The 22,051-nt window shown below is 40.1% G+C and overlaps 1 protein-coding gene across 2 annotated transcripts in view; it reads right to left on the reverse strand.

Annotated features, from left to right (window-relative positions):
- The window catches only part of gbf1 (golgi brefeldin A resistant guanine nucleotide exchange factor 1), a 96,127-nt gene that overhangs the window by 13,191 nt on the left and 60,885 nt on the right, over nucleotides 1-22,051 (reverse strand). For both annotated transcript variants that reach the window (XM_062430195.1, XM_062430194.1), the window contains exons 8-31: nucleotides 19,061-19,115; nucleotides 15,334-15,469; nucleotides 14,921-15,150; nucleotides 14,657-14,825; nucleotides 13,868-14,079; nucleotides 13,215-13,313; nucleotides 12,880-13,074; nucleotides 12,298-12,490; nucleotides 11,891-12,028; nucleotides 11,701-11,789; nucleotides 11,336-11,538; nucleotides 11,071-11,194; nucleotides 9,295-9,420; nucleotides 6,695-6,777; nucleotides 5,653-5,889; nucleotides 5,151-5,244; nucleotides 4,580-4,756; nucleotides 4,335-4,399; nucleotides 3,994-4,117; nucleotides 3,265-3,336; nucleotides 2,932-3,026; nucleotides 2,685-2,838; nucleotides 610-835; nucleotides 309-466 (exon numbers count right to left, since the gene is read on the reverse strand). In XM_062430195.1, coding sequence (XP_062286179.1) covers nucleotides 309-466; nucleotides 610-835; nucleotides 2,685-2,838; nucleotides 2,932-3,026; nucleotides 3,265-3,336; nucleotides 3,994-4,117; nucleotides 4,335-4,399; nucleotides 4,580-4,756; nucleotides 5,151-5,244; nucleotides 5,653-5,889; nucleotides 6,695-6,777; nucleotides 9,295-9,420; nucleotides 11,071-11,194; nucleotides 11,336-11,538; nucleotides 11,701-11,789; nucleotides 11,891-12,028; nucleotides 12,298-12,490; nucleotides 12,880-13,074; nucleotides 13,215-13,313; nucleotides 13,868-14,079; nucleotides 14,657-14,825; nucleotides 14,921-15,150; nucleotides 15,334-15,469; nucleotides 19,061-19,115 — 3,454 coding nt within the window. The remainder of the gene's footprint in view (nucleotides 1-308; nucleotides 467-609; nucleotides 836-2,684; nucleotides 2,839-2,931; nucleotides 3,027-3,264; nucleotides 3,337-3,993; nucleotides 4,118-4,334; nucleotides 4,400-4,579; nucleotides 4,757-5,150; nucleotides 5,245-5,652; nucleotides 5,890-6,694; nucleotides 6,778-9,294; nucleotides 9,421-11,070; nucleotides 11,195-11,335; nucleotides 11,539-11,700; nucleotides 11,790-11,890; nucleotides 12,029-12,297; nucleotides 12,491-12,879; nucleotides 13,075-13,214; nucleotides 13,314-13,867; nucleotides 14,080-14,656; nucleotides 14,826-14,920; nucleotides 15,151-15,333; nucleotides 15,470-19,060; nucleotides 19,116-22,051) is intronic.

Genomic DNA, 22,051 nt, shown 5'->3' on the forward strand with positions numbered 1-22,051 from the left:
CCAAAATGGATTAAAAGTAGAAATTCTATGCTGGGTCCACAAAAATTAGGTTAGGTCATTCATACATTTATTTTCAAAGCTTAACCGCTTTAAATGTGACTAAACCACATGGACACAAAAAAACCCTCATTGACCCTCATAGTACACAATACGTCTTGCTGCAGGTATCATGTAGATTTTGTGTGTGTGTGTGTGTGTGTGTGTGTGTGTGTGTGTGTGTGTGTGTGTGTGTGTGTGTGTGTGTGTGTGTGTGTGTGTTTGTGTGTGTGTGTGTGTTTGTGTGTGTGTGTGTGTGTGTGTGCGCTGACCACAAGCCATCCACTGCTTGCTACATCCACGTCTGTAGTTGATCGGGGGATCCTGGCCTTGCTGTGTTCAGTGTAAACCTCAGAGTCAGACGTGTAGCCGCGGTCTAAGCTCACTTCACTGGGATGGTGGGAGGGCAGCTCACTGTCTGACTGAGCACCTGGACACATAAAGCACACCAATGAAATATTATTTTCATTTCATTCATATGTAAACATGCTCAGACTATTTTATGTAACTAGATGATTTAAGAGATTAATTAAGAGAACAGACATATTCATGAATCTGGGGTTAATATTGGACCTGTGTCGATGTCGTTGCTGGTGGAAGCGAGCTGGAAAGAAGCGGGAGGTTTGACTCCGGCACCGATGCACTCCAGCAGGGAGAACAGTGTGTACCAGTCATCTGTGCAGTGGATGTTAGCCGCATTAGTTTTCAGCAGTTCATGGAGGCCGTAGGCCACGTCCCTGCTGACCCGGGACAAGACCTGTGGTTTCATCATCAGCAGGCGACGCAGGGAGAGGAGCACCTGTGGGAGAGAAAATAATGGATAAGAAATAACCTCGGTCCTGTAATCTTGACTAAGTTTTCGTCATTTAACATCATTTCAATAGATTTAACAGGAAGAACTGCAGAGTAGCCGTACAGTTATAGTGATATATCCAGGATAACGTACAGTTTCAGCTTGCTTTGACACACTTCTTCATCTTTAATATAAAAGCATTGCTTAGTGGAGCTTTAAGGATTGGCTGGTAGGGAAACAAAGCTGTACTGATTGACCTATAATGCTTTCTCTTCCAGGATTGTTTAGATTTTATGAAATGGTGCAGAAACAAAATATATCTGGTATCAACATCAACAGCTTCTGAAATGAAATAAAACAACTCCAGCATCGCTTTTCTTCTTTTAAGTCTTTTTTTCTCTATTTCACTGCACACATTCATGGTCACACACATTACAAGGTGAAAAAGTGAAATGTACAAATTTGTAAAAAAAAAAAAAAAAAGAAGTGAGAAAGATGAGATGAAAGAAAACATGTATGGTAATTATGTTATAAGTTATATGTCAGATGTGTTGAATTAAACATTGTAAAGTCAATTTATGTCCATAAGTATACATGTTAACAAAAAATGAACCAGTGTGTTGTTGACCAGAGCATAAGATGGTGCAGTTTAAATGTAGGCCAGCTTCTGATATGAGGTCAGGTCAGGTCTTATCAGTTAACATCATACAGTCTTTGTTTAGACACAATATAGGACAATACACGTGGACAAACATGGACACAGAACATGGACACCTGCAAACTACACTGCTATATTTCTATGCAGTGAGTACATGTTTATCCCTGTTGTCTGTGGTCTCCTGACCTAAATCAGAGTAGTGGGATTAAATTAGTGACCTGGGTCAAAAAAGAAGAGCCAATCTCAAAGCAGAGCAGCCTCTCCTCACTGGTTTAACTATGTCTTGTTTGGATCATGCTCTCTTAATGTTGTGTTTGTGGGGTGAATGACTTGTTTTTAGCACAATACTGCTACTATTCTTCATTTTCCTTAATGTCAACTTGATTAGTGTCCAAAAACTATTGGCATCAATGAGTCACATAATCAAATGTGGATTCATCCACCACTGAAAATAGTCCCAAACAGATGCTGTCAATGTTGAAACTGAAATTTTTTTTGTTGTGAGTGGATCTTATCAAAAATTTGATGAAACTTGGTCTTTCACATCCTGTGGACTGTTGACATGTGCAGCACACACGGGGTAGCTGATTGGTTCTGACAAGATCTCTATAGTGAAAATCTCTATGGCTGTAGACTCGGTTTATGTATTTATGTACCATCTGACCCTGGATGGGGGGGATTATGTGTGTAATGTATGTTTATATGTGTTTTATATATTGAACATAAAAAGAAGATTAAAAATAAATAAATACATCAAATAGTTCCACACAAATCCTCATGTTGGAGTCACATTTGTTAAATGTACTATTTTTGAACAGTTATGTCTTCACTAGGAAATAATGGGATTGGGGCAGAGAGTCACAGAAAATAAGTCAGGAAGGACTCAGAGACGAATGAACAAATTGCTGGTTTTAGTCTTTAAGGTGGATTAGTTGACAATAAGAAAAATACAGAAGACCAGACATATCTCTTTTAACTACATCTATCTAACTGAACTACTTCAACTGAACTATATCCACTTCCTGTTGAAGTACAATATTAGGGAATAACTCAAAAGCTTTATGGGGTTGTGTATCAGTATATTTGGACACATTTTAGCACAACTATACGCAGTAGCATATTAAGCATATTGATGAAATTGATGATAAAGGAAGATGCTTCTAATACTTACAAATGTACTGAGTGTGTCTGGCTTACCTGTGAACTGATGTCTTCTCGTCGCAGCAGACGGATGGCGAGTCGAAGCAGTCCCACCACAGCTCTCTCCACCAGGAAGCAGCTCTCGTTAGCGTGGACGCAGAGGTGGCAGAGGTGATCGCGCACTGTCTGCCACACGCATGACACGCGGTCTCTGTACACAGAAACATTGATGAGAGATTCTGTACTCTAAAAATGACCAACACAAGGGAAGATGGACAAGTGAGTGTGATTGTCTCTGTCCTACCTGTTCTCCAGAACAATACGCAGCAACATCTCTAAGCAGAAGGCAGCGTCCTCTTCATCATATGTCTCTTCATCAGGGGTGACTGATATCAGAGCCTGAGGAGGAGAACTGAGTTACTCTAGTTTCACGATGGAAGTGCCATTTTTTGGATACATGTATTATAAATAAACAAGCCTATAAGTTCTTTGAGCAATAACAAAAAAAAAAAAAAAATAACTTTAGCAGTATCCTCTCAGTCTAACTATAACAGCACAATTTCAACACATGTAAAATCAATCCCTAATATGGCATCTATGACCAGTATTAGTGAACAATAGAAATAATAGTATTAACCTTCATTAGTTCCTGTAGAGACTCCAGCTGTAGAAATTTACTCTCTGTGATCAGCTTCTCTGGGTCACATTGCTGCACAGAGAGAAAGCAAATATTCAGTTATGTCATATTTTATACAGATCTGCTTCACTTACAGTGTATAAAGTATTACTGAAGATATTAAAAAGGCCACATTTAAAAACGTATAACACCGCTGGGAGCAATGTAAACACCTAAATAATTAAACAAATAGAGTCAGACTAGCTGATCAAAGTATTTGTAACAAGGAACTGTACAAATAATGTTGCCTTTACAACAAATCATGAACACCTCGGTGTTGTTATGAGTGCAGGTGATTTAAAAGAAATCAAAAATATAAGTAGAGCTGCAATGATTAGTTGTTTGAGAGAAAATTATTTGGCTATATAACTTTTTTTTGCATCAGACAGTTGTTTAAGCCTATGTATACTATATCTGTCTCTATTAAACCATAATAAATAAATAGTAAACTGAATAACGTTGGATTTTGACTGTTAATCAGACAAAAGAAGACCTTTTAAGATGCCACTTTTGGCTCTAAGAAATTAAAATACATATATTTTCACTATTTTCTGGCTATTCAAGAAAATAATGTGCAGAGTTGCAGCTGTGGGTGTGATGGACAGTACAGAGTAAAACAAAACGTGTGTAAAATACAAAACCTCAGTAACACATCACACATTGTGAATGAGGCATGTTAGTGTTCAGTACCTTTATACATAGGATGGCAGCCTGTTTGGCCTCCTGGTTTTCCATGGACGGTCCTCTGAGTCCTGACTGCTCAGCTCCACTCAGGGTCAGCCAGTTGACAAAACTCAACACTGCCGACTCACCGCTGACATGTAACAGAGGAGAGAAGCTTTTCTTTTAACTCCTAAAATCATGTCTGATCGTCTTGATCAGGATTATTTCATTAAAACTTTTTTCTTAGTTATAGAAAGATGGTTTCTTATATAAAGCTTTAGTGATTCTAGGAATTAAAGAGTACTAAATGAAGAACTTGAATTGCTGAAGTGATTATTTTTCCTGTATCAGAAGAGATTTGTGCATACCGATTTGAAGGTGTTTCCTCTCTTTGAAGAGAAATTTTCCCATTCGGCTCCACAAAATCCTCCACCTGCAGTAACAAGCACAGTGTGTGAGGACTGACCAGTAGGTGGCAGCAGAACATACAGAATGCACACAGTCAAAAAAAACTTCAAACAGAAAGGACTGTATCTGCAGTGTTGTCATTGAGCAGACATCGTCCAATCACTGACGGAGTGGAAAACCTCCGAGTGTAGAAATGAGTCCTGACCTCGACCATGGCTTTGGGCAGGAGCTCGGCCCTGAACAGCTGCAGCATGGAGTCCATGATGTTCTTCCAGCCCTCCCTCAGGATGTTGCCGTGCTGATGGGCGAGGTCAAACACTGTCTTGGCTGCTGTCTGCGCTTTACTGTTGCTGCCAAACACTGTAGGAAGGTTTTCCACAGACTGCAGGGGGAGAGGGCACACAGACATTCAGTCAGTCAGTCAGTTACTGTATTTACACGCCTTTACTAACGCTATTCGAGCTGTTTACTTTTAGAAATGAGTTCTGTTTACATCCACATCTTTATTTTCAGTCATTGGCACTAGGTGTTTCTTTCCCTCATGAAAAAGGCTTCATTGTCATGATAGTGCAGCATGTGTCATACACTGTAAATCAGTATATGTCTTCTAAAGTGCACCAGCAATAATAAACAACTCAAAACTCAAAATTATTTCGAAAATTGTCTTTAAATTAATAAATTCTGATGAGTCATTGCTGACAAGGTTTGCAATTTGATGACTTTTTCAAACTGTTAATTGTCTGTTGTTAAAGAAAACAGATCATATGAACACTCACCTCACTGCTAAGAGTGGTGAACTTGCACAGGGAGATGATCAAGTTGTCGAAAACGTCACTGAAGCCATAGTGAGCTGATATCATGGCACATTTCCTACACACACACACACACACACACACACACACAGGTATGAGTGTACAGCTTCAACCTGACCTCATCAAACACTCTTCTGGATTTCACAGATGAAGTCAGACATGAAAAGGTCTGGTCAATACAATCAAAAGGTGCTCTGTGCTGAAGAGGCCTTTGAGCTACTGCAGCCTGTGAATGACAAAAAGAACTAGATACTGAATCTAGAACCATAAAGGTTGGAAAGACGTTTCAAACCCTGAAATTGCAGTAACTGGTGAAGTAATGTGAAGTCACTGGTTCAGATCTAGAACTGCATCGACAGCTCATAAACGACATATGAAGATTGTTTCATGCTGTGGGACTGCCTCTATAAATCCTTCAAAGCATCCTTCTGTTCCATCCACTACTTTTCTGTTTTAGCATCGGTACCTGAAGCCAGTGATGGCCTTCTGGATGATGTTGTCATCCAGACTCTTGTCGAAGACGTAGGAGAGGGCGGCAATGGTGGGACCCCAGGTCATAGAGAACAAATCATGGTCGTAGCTGCCGGGTGGCAGGTTGAGGAAAACCCCCTCAGTTGTGGCACCGCGGTGTAGCAGCACACTCCATACATAGTTCTCTTTGACTAAACCCGTCTGCTCGTCTGGCATCACAATCTCCTCGTTCCTACAGAAGATAAAATGTATGATGACTCATGTCAGCTTAAGCTGGAGATTCTATAGTTTTTGTTCTCAATTTGTCCTGTCCTCAGTTTCATTAGTATCAAAATACTTGTTTGAATTCTAAATTTGAGGAATACAAACATTTTTATACATTTTCTTCACTCAATTAACAACATGAGGACACATTTTAGTCTGTACCCCAAAAATAGAGAACCAGCCCTACAATTAAGGCCTCAGTATGCTTTAAACTACGTGTTTAGATAATCTTATCCCTGCTTACACAACACTTGCTAACTAACAGTTAACAAGCTGGCTAGCTGAGAAAGCTATTAATGCTGACTGATGTTTCCCTTCTTATTCAAGGTGTTCAAAGTGTGACAGCAGGCAAACTTTTCTCCTGAGGACAGACGAAAAGTGTTTGCTGTTACTCCCATGTGTATAATTTATGGTATCAAGACTAAAAAGACATACAAAAAACATTCTACTGTGACCATTTGAAACAGGTAGAAACACTTTTGTATACGTGGTCAGACAACACTTCATAGAAACACGTTTTTAAAAGAAAGTTTGTTTGAAGCATGGCTGCGGCCTTTAGGAGTAGGGATGGACCATTAAAGAGAATGAAACTTCTAATCAAATGACTGTATTGTAAAACAAACACATGTTGTAAAGGAAATGACACAAGTATAGATACAGATTTGTATATACATGTAGATGTCAATGTTCTATCTGTATTTTTCATCTTAATTAAAGATGCCTATATTCTGAATTGAAACCCTGGTGAGTGCTACAGAGTGGTGGCAGCCTACTTGATAGCATTATAGATATCCTCCAACATGTCCTGGTCAAAGTCTTTGTTTCCGTTCACTCCCTTCAAATTCTTCTTGAATTGCTGTTGAAAGACAGAAACAATGAAGTCAGCTTTAAATAAAAACTTTATTGAAATGCTTCTGTAGGAAAAAAACAAAAGAACAACTGTCATCTCCAATCTCCACTGTCAATACATCTAAACAAGGGAGCTTAGCTCAGACACCCAAGCCTCAGGCATTCAGTGCTTCATTAACCGAGCAACCTACCAACCAAAAATTAAAAAGGGCATCGGCTGGAAACGCACTCATTATGTGTCACTTAATACGCTTTAGTTGCAGTGTTAGGAAAACAAGGATTAGAGCCAAGAGCCTCCTGTAAATAAACATGACCACCCGGCGATGACTGACGGCCTCAAGGTTCGGTTTCCTGCCTCAACTTGGCAGGGTTTGTCCTGCAGGTAGGGAAGAGGGGGAAACAGGAGCTTTTCTGCAGGGGCTCAGAGACAGAGAAATAAACACTGGCAGAGAGAACCAGAGAGAGCAGGAGGCTTCTGAGGATCAGGCATCTTTTTGTCATGTTCGTCACACACACACACACACACACACACACACACACACACACACACACACACACACACACACACACACACACACACACACACACACACACACACACACAGAGACACAGAGACACAGAGACACACACACACACACACACACACACACACACACACACACTCAGATCAGACAGCAGCTCTTGCAGCAGCTGTTGGTAACAATAGCTGACACACAGGCTGCCAAATCATCGTAAGTGGAAAAAAAACCAAAAAAAAACGAGAGCAGCATGCTTACGACAAAATTAACATTATACCACTGACCTCACCTGTACCTCCCTGAAAACACAACAACTCATTCTCAAATCCTCGAGAATAGGATCTGATTTACACACAGTGATGCTGGGCATAGTTTTCCCATTTCAAAAATAACCCCACTGCCAACACATGCTGCGGTGAATACTGCACATTGCAAGCTGATAAGTAACTGAAGTACTAGGCGCCACTTTTATTGGCCCCCTCCAAACTATTGTGTGGAAGCCTCAGCCTGTTGTCTGAGCCCGGAGGTCGACGGGCCTTCTTCACCAAACCGCAACTGACCTCTTGGGAATGTGTAGGGATAATTGAAACAAAATACAACACCAGCTGTATGATGAGGTATGACTCAGATAAATTCGACCGAGGATGCGCGCGCAAAAGTGAGCGAGCCAAAGAGAAAGAGAAAGCCAGCACTCGCTATTGTTTGTCAGTGAGAGTAGCCCACCCACAATCTGTTAACAAGCAGCCCCAGATAGTCTGTTTAGTCTTCAGATGCTGTCAATCAAAGACAAAAAAAACAGAGACAGAGACAGCAGATGAAGAGAGTGACCCCCCCGCCCCCCAAACACACACACACACACACACACACGGCCCCCGTCCCCCTCCGTCGCCTGTTTAGGATGAGTTCCTCTCAGACGGACCACCACTGGCTACAGCTGTTGGCTATGGGTTTTCTAAGCTGCCAAGCAGCACCAGTTCAAATGCTAGCACTCCCAGAGGAATGTCATACCATCGGATACAAATGGTGGCATGTTCCAGTGAAATGACAGGGAAAAAATAGATGAATGAATACAGTGCAGCTACTCCCCTATTGAGAATGAATTCTGTTAACTATTTGTTTAACATAAAGGTACATTTATTTTCTTCTGTTTACTGATGAGCACTTATCTTACTGTGGTTTAAGTTTATTCATTATGATATCTCTGCATAACTACAATTAGACAAGAGACTATAGTGAAGATGACTTTAGCTCAGCTTCTATCTTTGATTCCAGGTGCAAATCATTCCATTGCTTCCTATTGTTAAGGATCATTACTCAACAGAATAAGCATGACACTGGTCCTTCATTAAGGTAAGGTAAGGTATTTGTCACACATACAGTTGTACAGTGAACCCATCCTAAGTACTAGGAGCAGTGGGTAGGCTTTGTACAGTGCCTGGGGACCAACTCCAGATCTATATCAGTTACAACCAAATTCTACAATCTTCCGAAACTCTGCAAACTTTGTCCTTCATCCTGGTTTTAGCAGGACAATGGCACACAGAAATATTCAACCTTTAATGGCACAAATGATGAGAAATTGAAATATTTATGTGTTGAATACCCAAATGTCGAACACAAAAACATTTTTCATGTGGACATTGAAAAGAGAAAATGATTCAGTTTTTGTGCCATGGTGTTTTCAAGATACACCTCTCAAAGTTTGGCCACCACAAAATACAATGGAGATGCATGGAACAAGGCTCAACACCAATGTCTATTTCCAGAGGTGATGTCATGGTTACTTTAGACAACCCACAGAACGGTGTTAAAATGAGTTGGAACTACATATGGAGATGGAACAACGTATTATGTAGAAATGAGTTCCAATGGAAACTATTGACAGTAAAATGTGGATTATCCAGAGTAACCATGACACTGTTTCTGTAAACACTATGAAACACAAATGATAGACAAATTGTTTTGTTTTTAAAAACTTGTGTTGACATGTGTGTGTGATCACTCACCTCTACGGTCATGGGGATATTTTGTTTGCGAACATTATGGTTATGCTGGTCAGTGTTCAGCATAATGACAGCGTAGGCCAAGGCAAAGCCTGCATCATTGGTCATGAAAGGAGAGCCGTTCACTTTCTGCAAACACACAGTACAGACAATATAACATCAGTACATCATCTAAGGCTTAAAAGTAGCCTACTATTTTTTAACCAAACACCAAATCAGAGCAGTGTTTTACTGTATGTTATGTAAGTCCAGCAAATCTTGTTTTAGACTGTCATTGTAAATCCTGCTGATATTACAGGCCCCCATAGAGTGGAAAACCCATTCACAGTGTCACTGCCTAAAATTACTCATCAACTCTTTCAAGGCGACTATTTGTTTGTATGTGGTCTAAGAAAAGGACATTACTAGGAATAGTTTCCAGGCCATATGGCTCCTTTTGCTATTTTGAGAAGTCAAATGTCCCCCCATAGAGTCTGTCCTTTGCCATCATTGTGTGTGTGTGTGTGTGTGTGTGTGTGTGTGTGTGTGTGTGTGTGTGTGTGTGTGTGTGTGTGTGTGTGTGTGTGTGTGTGTGTGTGTGTGTGTGTGTGTGTGTGTTCTGGAAAATATGGTGTATATAATTGGTAGGACCAACTCACTGTTTTAACAAATCACAAGTCATGGAACAGATAAGTCATTGTATTATAAGCCACAAGTCAGTCTCAAGTTACGCTATGTTGTCCCAAGTCAAGTCCCAAGTCATGACAGATAGGTCCCAAGTCAAGTCCCATGACAAGTAGATCCGAAGTCAGAAAGGGTGGGTTCTAAGTCCAGTCTGAAGTCAAGAAGGTTAGACCCAAAGTCAACAAGTCCCAAGAAAAGAAAGGTTGGTCCCAAGTTTCACAAGGCTAGTCCCAAGTTAAAGACCAAGTCAGGACAGGTATGTCCCAAGTCAAGTCTCAAGACAACACAGGTAGGTCGCAAGTAAATAAAGGGTGAGTTCCGAGTGTAGTCCCAAGACAGGAAAGGTAGGCCCTAATTCAACATGAGTAAGTCCTAAGCAAAGATAGGTAAGTCAAGACAAGACTGTCCTAAGACAAGACTGGCAGGTACCAAGTCAACTCCTATAAATCACAAGTCAAGACCAAGTCCTAAACTTTGTGTTTCATAGGTCTTTCTGGAATTTTAAACAGCAAAAATATTAAAATAACTTAATAGCTGGTCACCCATAAAGGACAGCTAACGATAGCTAACATTAGACATTGTAGTTTATAATTATAAAAGATAACATTTTCTATTCTTTAATACCACACTAATCATTTAGAGGGGTCACTCATTTCAAGCCTGCAAAGTAAACTACTTAACACTACATCTTAGCTGATTTTAGCTTAAGCCACAGTTGGCTAAAGAGCATTAATGCTGCATGCAAAGGATATCCATTGTCAGGGAAACAATGAGTGAATTCGATACAGTTTCATGCTTGGGGTCTAAGTCTTTCCATGTCCAAAAGCTTAAGTACAAGTGAAGTCACAAGACACTGGTAGAAAGTTACAGTGGAGCTGCAAATCCTTTTTGATTTTGTCACTAGTTTTGTTGCTAAGTCTCACTCAAATCCAAATCATGTGACCCGAGTGTACATCTCTTCAAGTATGTCACAAGTCACAATGTGACGCAGGCATTTCCTAAGCCAAGTCCCAAGTCCTACACTTTTGATTTTAAATGGTAAATGGACTACACTTATTTGGCATCTTTCTAGTCATATTTTAGATATTTTTCAGAAATTGAGGAAATGTGCCTTACATGCCAGTTGTCTGTGAACGTTTCCAAGAGTCTCTGAATGACTGGAGCTTCCCCAGGAAGCCTGAACGCCTCTAGGTAGAGTCGAAGGGCCTCATCAATACGAAGCCCCTGGAAGGTAAATGTGCTGCAACAAGGATTCATATTATTAGTACAACCTGGAATTTTTTAACATCTAACACCCCAGTTCCCCCAACAAACCAAAACCTCTTGTCAAATAGCATCCACATGTCATGGATAAAACAATGAACTTCTTTTTCTATCATACTTGACAAAGCTGTCCAGGAGTTCCATGTGCTTGCGATCGCTGATGAACTCGCCAATCATCTTTTTGTCCAGGCGGGGGTTTTCTTTGAGCCACTGGGCCACCTGGTTGTTGTCCATGGGGTTAGTGAGGAGGCCTTTCTCCTGCAGGAACTGGATTCCTTTCTTGGGCTTCTGGTTAAACTGCTCGGTGCCTGTGATCAGCAGCTGGACACATGACCAAAAAAAGCATTATTCAGTGGAATAATGAGTTACGGTAAGGTAACTTTATTGATCCCCATTAGGGATGTTTGAGAGTATGTATGGATTTGATAATTGGGTTTGAATGTGTAATTTTGCAGCCAACCTCAATCGATTAAAACATTTCACCTTTTTCTTTGTTCTAATTTCCATCAACTCTTGGGAATCAGGTAAGTATGAGGAGAAACGCTGAGGCTTTTTCGGGACTCTCTTCTCACCTGGATTCATGAACAAAAAAAACAAAAAAAAATTCAACTTAGTTTCCATTCTATGCTTAAAAGACTTTAATGTAAAACCCTGTATATGTTCCAAGTCTCACCAGTGTCCGTATCTCCTTGATCCTGTCTACCAAGTCTCATCTTCTCTGCCATCAAATGTCCACTAGTTGGTGGGCATACCAGAGCATTTTCAGCTTGTGGAAGACTAAGACCATTGGTATTGCCCAATCTATTAAGATCTGAAGACAAAAAGAAAAAGTGTTCTGTTTAAAATAAAGCTGTCTTGGTATTTAATATCTTTACATTTGTAATCATTTTGATGGTCTAAAGAAAACATACATTTGTATATACTGTCAGTATTTGAAAAAGACTAAAATATGAAGAAGACATAGAAGAAGTAGAGGGAATACTAAAAAAACAACAGGGTTAAACCACCTATTTTCCAAAGGGATGAGACAGTCAAATATACATAATGTCATAGGTAGTTAAGTGCAGAGGTTATGTATACCAATTGTAGTGTCTGTTTCGTTTTTCGTTGAACCTTCTCCTTCCGCCAGCAGTGTTTCTGACTGGTCTTGCTGAGTGGTGTTGTTGAGCACCTTGGCCTGGCAGTGGGCCTCAGTGCTGTCAATCACTGTCAGCAGAGCCTCTAGTGACAGGAGGTGGGTGGTGTAAAGCTGCCCTGACACTGGGAAGGCATTCTGTGGGAAGATGGAGTAAATTCTTACAAATTCCACATAAATTTGGTAAAAAATAATCTCGGTCATTATATGTTTGGACAAGATGAAAAAAATCTCTTCATGTTAAGTGCTTGTTATTAAAATGATATTCTAGAAGGATAAAACAAAAAAAAACATTTAGTCAATCAAGGGTCACAATGGGTTGATGGGTGCATGCTGAATTCAGTAACAGACAATACAAGAATATAGAAAAAAAAGTGAAGGTCAATTAAAGAGAAAAAGACAGCTTTACCCATTTAATATCTTCATCGACTTCTACAGTCTCATGCACCACAAGGAATTCATGACATTTCAAATGGCAAAAGGCCTAAAATGTCTACATGCTCAGTGATAAAATAAGGAAGCGTTACCTTTGACAGTAGCTTGGTGAGGTCTTCAAACAGATTGGAGCAGTAGAAGTCAGAGTCATAGTTGATGTACAGCTCAGTGACAAAGCTGGGGATCCTCCACAGCTGGACCAGTGCCTCCAGAGCCATTTCCTTCATTTCATAGGGCATCTTAATATTCTCTGATGTGATGATGTCCATCAGTTTCTTTAGGTACATCTGCCAGGTTCACAGAACACAGTGTGATGATTATTAAGGCCTCGAGATCATTTTTATCATATATTAAGTTTCATTGGAGTCACTTTAGATTCGTCAATTGACAAATAAAATTGCATGTAACAAACTAGTCATACAGTTACCTCGAGCTGAAACTTCAGATGCATTCTCATGCTTTCAAAAAGCAAGAAGCAAACTCGTATGGAGGAAGCATAGAGGTTCATACGGTCCACACACAGCAACTGCAACAAAGAGATCATTTAGTTCAGTTTTCTCTGGATAGATATTTAGATTTTTTTAATTATGCCACTTGAACACCAAGATGCCACTGTCTCAGGGTTTGTTTTGGCTTTCAGTTTGTTTAGGAATCGAAGACAACGGAAAAAATGTTATGCCTGACACATAATAAATATTTTAGCTTATGGAGAGAATTAAACAAAAATGATTCCACTAAAGCAGATCACAAAAGTGAGCTTTATAGTCGACCAATGCCGACCAAAGCCGACCAAAGTTGGCTTTTGCTGTAAGGGCACCAACAAGATCTGTGTGAGGGTTCAAATCCCACATTCAAGTTCTAATGTTAAGACATTCAATAAGACAAGGCTGGACAAGTTCCATACCCATATATTTCCAATGAGAGTTGAATTTTAACATAAACATCTTGTCTTGTCAGAGCAGGACAATATACCACAAGCATCAACTTGATAATAACACAGGTGGATATAAACAGGATAATTACAAAAACATGATACTATCTGAACTATCTGAAATCAGGGATCATTCAGCAGCACTTTACCTGGAAGAGATGTCTGCACAGCTCATCTTTGACCAGTCCTAGCAAAGACTGGTAGTTAGAAATGTGTGCAGATTCCAGTGCTACAGTCAGCAGCTGCAGGCCCATGTGCATCATGGCATCAGTGTTGTGGCGGTCATGGGGGTTGGTCAGTGAGATCAGAAAGCGGAAAAGCTCCCTTAGACATGGAAGACCGTAGGGGATGAGGGATGCTCCTAAAGGAGAGGTAAGAAGATGATGTAATATAAGTATTTTATTATGATGAGAAAAGAAAAAGTTTTCAGTAAGTAGGATAAACACAGGTATTTGTATAATTAACAGTTCTTAAGGTAATATGTATGCACTGTTTATTAAGCTCAATGTTTAAAAAGTGAATGTTTCCATGTAAATATATACGAAGTAGGGCTGCAACAAACAATTATTTTCCCGATGAAATGATTTTCTGTGTGGTCTATAAAATGTAAGCAGATTGTAAAAATGAAAAATGTCACAAGTTTCTAGAGACCGAGTTTACTTTCCAAAATGTCTTGTTATGTCCGACCAATAGTCCAAAACTCAAAGATTATTGGTTAATTGTCATAAGAGGAAGTGTTAAACCACAACTTCACATTTGAGAAGCTGGACCCAGTGTAAATAACATTGTTGCAGCTTTAGTATGAAGAATAATATTTTTTCAGGACATACGAGGGAATAGTGGCATAAAGCAACACATGAAAACAGAACTGAGATCAAGGAGTAAGAGCACAAGCTACCACTACGGATGAGTGGTTCATAAACAGTCTGTATCCTTACCGTCTCTTTGTGTGGACTGTGTGAAACGGACTCCTCTGGGGTTGACGTAGTCCATGTCATGAACAGAGGTGTTGTCTGACTGTTCTGCGATGGATTCTTTGTCCTCCAGAACCTCAGGTATGGACTCCACTGAGGCTGACTGGGTTGGTTCAACCTGTCTGCCCTCAGGCTGTATACAAATGGAGAAAGAGAACACAAACAATTGTCTATTGTGAAAGTTAACGTCATGTATCAGCTCCACAGAAAACGGGCCTACGGTCCTACCTGTGCATCTGGAGAGCCAGGCTCAGTCCGGGGGGTTGCGGTAGCCGTGCTTGGCGTGGTTGCAGATGAGCTACACTGTTCCAGGTCAGAAAGGTCTTCCCTGGAGGTGGCCTTGGAACAGGTGTCCAGACCGCTGTCTGTGGTTGAAGGGCTGGAGATGGACGAGCCAGCACTGTCTGAAGCTGGTAAGGTAGAGGTGGATGAGCCCTGTTCAATGAATGGGACACCACCTGACCAGAGAGAGATATAGTCACATGATGGGATGATGTGATAATGATGGGATGATGTAGTCAGACAGCCACATGCACCTCCTCCATCACAATTAGCAGCTGTACTGTATGTAAAGTTCTACCACAGATTCTTTCATCTGATGTACATACTGTATGTATCATGCCAGTATGTGTGTGTCTTACCAGATAAGTTGTTGCTGAGGGCGGTTGGATCCATCTGACCAGAGGGACTTCGGACCATGTGGCGAGGTGGCTTTGGCGAGCGTTTCTGCTTCTTCCATTTAGATGACTCGCTCATCCCGCCAGCACGCATCTTCAACTGAAGGACACAGAGGTGGTCACTGACTGCGGCCTGTCCAGAGACACTGTAAAGCTAGGCACCAACACAATTTTGTTGATGCATCATCCCACCACTCATTTTTTCTTGGCAATGGTTGACTCTGAAGCTCACTTGTGGGATCCACTTTGGTGGAATCAATTCTGTTTTTAAATCAATAAAAACTTACTTTAGGCTAAAGGGGTTTTGTTTATTTTAAAATGATAATTGTTTACTGAGTGAGGCCATGATCAGATAGGCTGCTTCATTACTAACAGTAACCCAGTATTAGCGAGTGTGTGAAAGTAAAATCACACTTATTGAATGCAGTACAACTATTTTGAAGTTACCTACAGTAACTGTATTATAGCTGTGCTAAAACATGAAGGGAATGAGAATCCTTTTCTGAAATTAAGGATTATGAGTCATATAGGGCTGGGTATCGCTACTCAATACCTTTAAGGTATTGACTGAAATAAATCGTTACCAAGTAGTATGGAAACTTCTACCATCAAACGATACCTGCAATCCATCCTTTTTGCACCCAGATCTAGAAAATATGACTATTTGTATGGACTTGCTCACAGCCAAGCAACACACGTGTTCTTCGATTTAATGTGACGTGTGATTGGCCCACTGCCACAGCAGCTACAACCTATCCGTGGTGGTGAAGTCGTGGTAAATTTCAGTTGGTTAAACTTAGCAGTTCAGCAGCCAAGATGCCACCTAAACACTCTATAGTGTGTCTACATTACACACCTGTTACACTGGATAAAAGCAAGTGCATAAAATTTGGAGTGGGTATTGAATGAGGTACTCAGTTGGTATCAGTATCACTTTAAGGGTTCTTGGATTGGTACTGTCATTGTAATTTTTTAAACGATATCCAGCCCTAGTATCATATATTAAAACTGTCAACACTGTTTGATATTATTATGCTCAATTATGGTCTTGGAAATGAAGCTGATATACATATGTGTACTAAACATACCCCTGTCATAATAATAACTTCATAAATATAACTGGTGGAAACAAGAGGGTGGATGTACATAAAAAAGAGGCATTTTGGACTTTTAAATTGGGCACTCTAAGCCAGAAAGCGTTAAATTAGGAACTAGACTTCTGACTAAGCTATTTTTGTAATGTCAACAAAATTTGTTAACAAAAATCTGTGAGTTTTAGTAAAATAATGCATGCATAAGCATATATTGACTTCAAAAGACATTTAATTATACTGTATGTTTAAAGATGAGATTCAAACCAGATCAAATTTGCTATCTTTTGTTGGAAAATAGTAATGCATTTGATGGGTTATGATAAAATGTTATATTTCCTATTTTGAAGAGTTGGTTGTAAATTTCTGTTTCCTCTAAAAGTAAATTGTATTTTGTAAAACCTATTCTAAAAGGATGATGTTAATGCTGTTTTTATACATAATATCTATGATAATCTATTACTTGCATGACTGGTTGATGGGTGAGATGAGCTGTGCAACATGTTTTAATTCAGATGGACTTGCGTTAAGGCTCAAGCTGGCTCACATCTTACTGCATATTTGTTCTCTAAATTCGCAATAGATGGAAACAACTCCTCCTTTTCTGAGACAATGCAAAAAAACAAAAAAACAGCATAGTCATGCACTCAAATACTGCACACTATGAGGAATAATGTATGTGTGTGTGTGTGTGTGTGTGTGTGTGTGTGTGTGTGTGTGTGTGTGTGTGTGTGTGTGTGTGTGTGTGTGTGTGTGTGTGTGTGTGTGTGTGTGTGTTTACTTATTCTAACCATTCATAGATTCGGCCACTGATCTAATAACAGTTTTATGACTTTATCTTTTCTTCTTTAAAAGAAAATGTGCGATCCTGCAACAGCTGATGACGCATATGGGTGGGATGATATACAGCAGCATGATTGTGTAAACATAAATAATTAATTAAATAACTTGTTTGTTTTTTTAAATCCAATAGTAATAAAAACATCATGTGAACATGAACAAGCACAGACATGTCAGTGAACTATGATGCGGTAAAGACGATCTATAAATCATCTACATCAGTTGCTTTGTTCACTACACATAATCATTTAAGTACAGTTCAGGACAAGACACCATGTCAAGCTCCTCTTTCTGCATAACTGCTGAGTAAAGAAGGTTAGTGAAGTCTTAAAAAGAACGGGGGGGGGGGGGGGGGGGCGGCGGGGGGGACACCTCCAGCCTAAATACTTGAAGTCATCTTCCTTACCTGCACTCGTTTGTTTTTCCACAAGATATTGTAAGCCTCAGAAGAGAAGGGGAGCGGACAGGTGCCCGTGATTAGTGATGGGTACATTCAGCAGTGGGACCAACACATAAAACACTCAGGCAATATACAGTTTTGCATGATGAGGAGGGGGTAGGGGTCGGTTATCCAAACAGGGCACAAGACACAGCCACTATAGACTCTACTACCACTAGAGGATGAACAGCCAGCTAATGAGCAGGCAGACCATGCAAAAAAAACAAAAAACACCAGTGCTGGAACTACTGTCTTCAAATCAGTGTTCACCGTTATACTACATATATTACAGCAATACGTAAACCATTCAAACAAAACAGCAAACCAGGAGAAGTTTGAGTCATTAGGTATATTCATGCACGTATGTGGCTCTTTGGTCTGAAACATTGTAGAAACATTCAAATAAAATGTAAAAGTAATAATAATTCCAGCCTAATCCAGTTTGACAATGTCTCATCCACTGCCATCTTCCAATTTACATGTCCTCACCTTGTAACTATATTCCTGAGTGATGCGTTACCAGGAATCTTTATTGTTTTTCTTAAACTATATCAGAAATAACAGGGAATTTGACCATTTTTCTCAACTATTTATATATCTTTTTTTTTTAAGGGGAATCAAAACGAGCACATTTGGTTGTTTTAAGGTTGTCACTCGAAAACCGACAAAGTTTACAGCAACCCCAAATGTACCCCCATGCACTCCTCCCACCAAGAAGCCATGCTAACCCTGCCTATGTCAGTGCACTATCCCAGTGGAGCAGTGGTGTGGGCCAGTTAAGTACCCTCTCTAGGCCATTCTGACTTGGGTTTCTACGCTGCTCTGCACAAATAAGATCCTGAGAGTCCAGGATACAGGATGGAGTCTGTGGGAAGGAAAGTAGGCAGACACACAAAGATGGGCAACTCAAAAACAAAACAAAATAAAAACAAATTCAAAAAGCAAAAGTGAACTGAAAGGAGCGAAATGAGATTACAGGGAGCTGCACTGTTATTATGAACAGGTGATGGGAGCAGAACAACCACAAATAAGGGTCTTAAAAGTAAATCCAGAGTTTAAGTCCTTAATTATTTTGTTTAGTAAATTAAGGCAATTTTTACTTTACTAAAAATGACAATAGGCAGGAATAGTGAGGCTGATCTTGGTATTTAGGACCTTTTCACATTTCTCATTCAGTGAAGTGATGCTATTACTTCATGAACTGTATTTCACCGCCACAGACAAAAACCTGAAAACGGCACAATGACAATGACGGCAAAAATAGAGGAAAAGAGGAACAGCGAGCCGATTCAATACTCATTCAATATCTTAGTCCTGTTACCTTCTTCATGTTGGCACCCACATAATTCTTTGCCTCCTCTTTGAACTGGGGTATTCTGAAAGACATTTAAAAAAATGGAGTCAAGAAAAAACAATCTTCTGACAACAACTTATCACAATGCTGCAAAAGATCATCCAGGCCTCATCCTTTTGGGTACCGAAAACTTGAATTTGTAACTAATCATCAACCAATTATCATTTTAAGTGATCGTCCTTAATTTGTTGGAACAGGTGCTAAGTTTTGAGCACTGGGTAAGTATGATACAAACATGAAAATTCTGGGATTGTATTCCATGTTAGGAGGGAACAAATGTGTGCAGGTGGTAAACAGGTTAGCAGCAGCTCTGTTGTTGGGGTTCTGTGAAGATCAACAAGTTTTTGAAACTGTATATTTTACTCTGATCTTTCACTGTTACACCATGAATACAGTACGAACAGTGAAACACAGAGCTGGTCTTGTCATTCACTGGGCTGATGATGTTCTGTGTAAATGAAGCGGGTGTAAGTCCTGGGGAGTAGCCTAATGATGCTCTATTAGCAATTAGCACAAACAAACTCTTATGGTTTAAATGAGGATGCTGTTGTATTGTCATCCACAACAACACTGAACATATGTTGACTGATCAGATCTCGCTCCCTTCTTAATGCATTTTCAGTTCATTTGTGCCTGACCACCTGCAACTACATTAAGCCTAGGTTAGGTATAAGGTATATATTATCACCCAATTTTGCATTAGACCTTTTTAGCCAAACTTCATTCCACCTATTACCACAGGTTTTACACTTATTTTTGGAAATTGTGGTCAATAGGCCTCATTTAAATGAAATAATATTATGTTTTTGAGTTAATCTGTTGTCCTCTGGGTCAATTTTGACTTGATGAACCCAGAAGGAGGATAAAATACAAAATTTTAGTACTGAGTGTGAACAAAACATTTGACCATGTTCTTCTATTTATCTCTAATAAATGTTTTTCCTCAGGACAACCTAACCTGACCAGGAACATTACACGCTTGTATATAGTATCAGGAATGTATGTATATTGTACATTTATATAATTGCAGATTATTTTACATAGATTGTTTATTGTATATAGTATTGTATTTTATTTTATTGTAATTATTTATTTATTTATTTTTATAACTTTTCACCATTACGCGGTGTTGTGTACATTTTAAATTTCCCCCTAGGTGGATCAATAATATACATCTATATAAATATTGCTATGAGAAAATGATCAGGGTTATCTGGGGTTGGAGTCTATACATTTATAATAGGAAGCCTGTGTTACAATGTGAGCTCTTCAAATGTCTTGTTTTATCTTACCAACACTCTAAAACCTGTTCTATTTAATTAACTTGTGCTGACCTCGGTCACTAGAGACCAAGAGGATTTTACATTTGAGAAGATGGATGAGTAGATTTTTGTTTAGATCATTACTGAAGGATATCCCTGCCTCAGCTGCTGCTATGTGTGTGTCACTAAGTTCCTGTGGACTCTTCGGCTTTTGCTGGAAAATGAGATGTCACCACCAATCTCTCTCTCTCTCTCACACACTCTCTCACACACTCTCTCACACACACACAGACAAACGAAAAAAAGGGGGAGACGACAGGCAACCCCCCCTCCCTCCTGACATTAACTCTGCGTTCATCGAGTGTTGTCTTGCGAGCGCGATTATTGGATGATCTGTGGGTCCAACAGATTAACATGCCTAATACTTTCAGCAGGCAATCTAAGACTCCTTGTGAGGAGCTGAGGAGAGCTGCTGCTCATTATTCTCTGATGGGGGGGTAGCCCAGACCCACTCACATCTCTATTATCCAGGGTCTGTAGACAAGTGGGGGGCTGGGGGGGGGAAGCTGATCGAAATGAGTGTGTGTGTGTGTGTGTGTGTGTGTGTGTGTGTGTGTGTGTGTGTGTGTGTGTGTGTGTGTGTGTGTGTGTGTGTGTGTGTGTGTGTGTGTGTGTGTGTCAGCAGTATCAGAAGTATGTAGTAAAAAGCCCGCACTAAATTTATATGTTGTGTTCATGGATGGGGGATGCTCCAGTTTACGAGCTTTTCTATTTCTATGCTCGCACAGTAAAACCTTGTTGGACGACGTGATAACGAGCTGCCACACAAGAGTCCCGCTAATAAATTATAAAAAATAGGCAGAGAATGTTTGGAGGGAGTGTCAGCGGACGGCTACTTTGTGACAAATCCTGCGTCAAAAAGTGTCGTCGGAGACGTGTGCGCTTTCAGAGAGGAGCTAAACCACAACGGAACTTGTTTTTTAAATTTATTTTTGGAGCTGTGTTTGTTCTCTAGGTTTGCTCCTTCACATTAATATTAGTTTTTTTTTGTGTAGCTGATTTTCCTGACTGCGTGCAGTCTGGAATTGCTGGCAATGCTAATTCGGTATGTGCACCTGTGTGTGTGTGTGTGTGTGTATGTATGTATGTATGTATGTATGTATGTATGTATGTGTGTGTGTGTGTGTGTGTGTGTGTGTGTGTGTGTGTGTGTGTGTGTGTGTGTGTGTGTGTGTGTGTGTGTGTGTGTGTGTGTGTGTGTATGTGTTTTTATGGGGCATTGCTGTTGAAGCAGAGACCAGCTTCATCTATATGCAGATCCTACAGTGTGTAGCTCAATTGGCTCATCCCCTTGTCTGTGACTGAATGTGACTGGCACTCTGATGCATCTGCACAGGGGCGGGGGGTTATGGGGAAAGAGGAGCTCTTATGTTAAATGCCATGCAAAGGAGAAATCATGTTATGGCATTAGTGAATCAGTGGCCTGTTGACCCCGTGCACAGTGCAAAATGAATTCATGAGCTTTAGGGGAATAATGAGGCCCGGGAGGAGTCGGATATATGCTAAAAAGCTCTAATCTATAATCAGAGGGTGAAGAGAGGTGAAGGAAGAGTGCAGTGGCAGTCAGGCCTGCTCTTCCTCTGTGGTGAAACAACAACTACTCTACACAAGAAGTGTTTTGATTAATAATACAGCC

The sequence above is a fragment of the Scomber scombrus genome, chromosome 12 (assembly GCF_963691925.1).
Source record: "Scomber scombrus chromosome 12, fScoSco1.1, whole genome shotgun sequence".
NCBI lineage: Eukaryota > Metazoa > Chordata > Actinopteri > Scombriformes > Scombridae > Scomber > Scomber scombrus.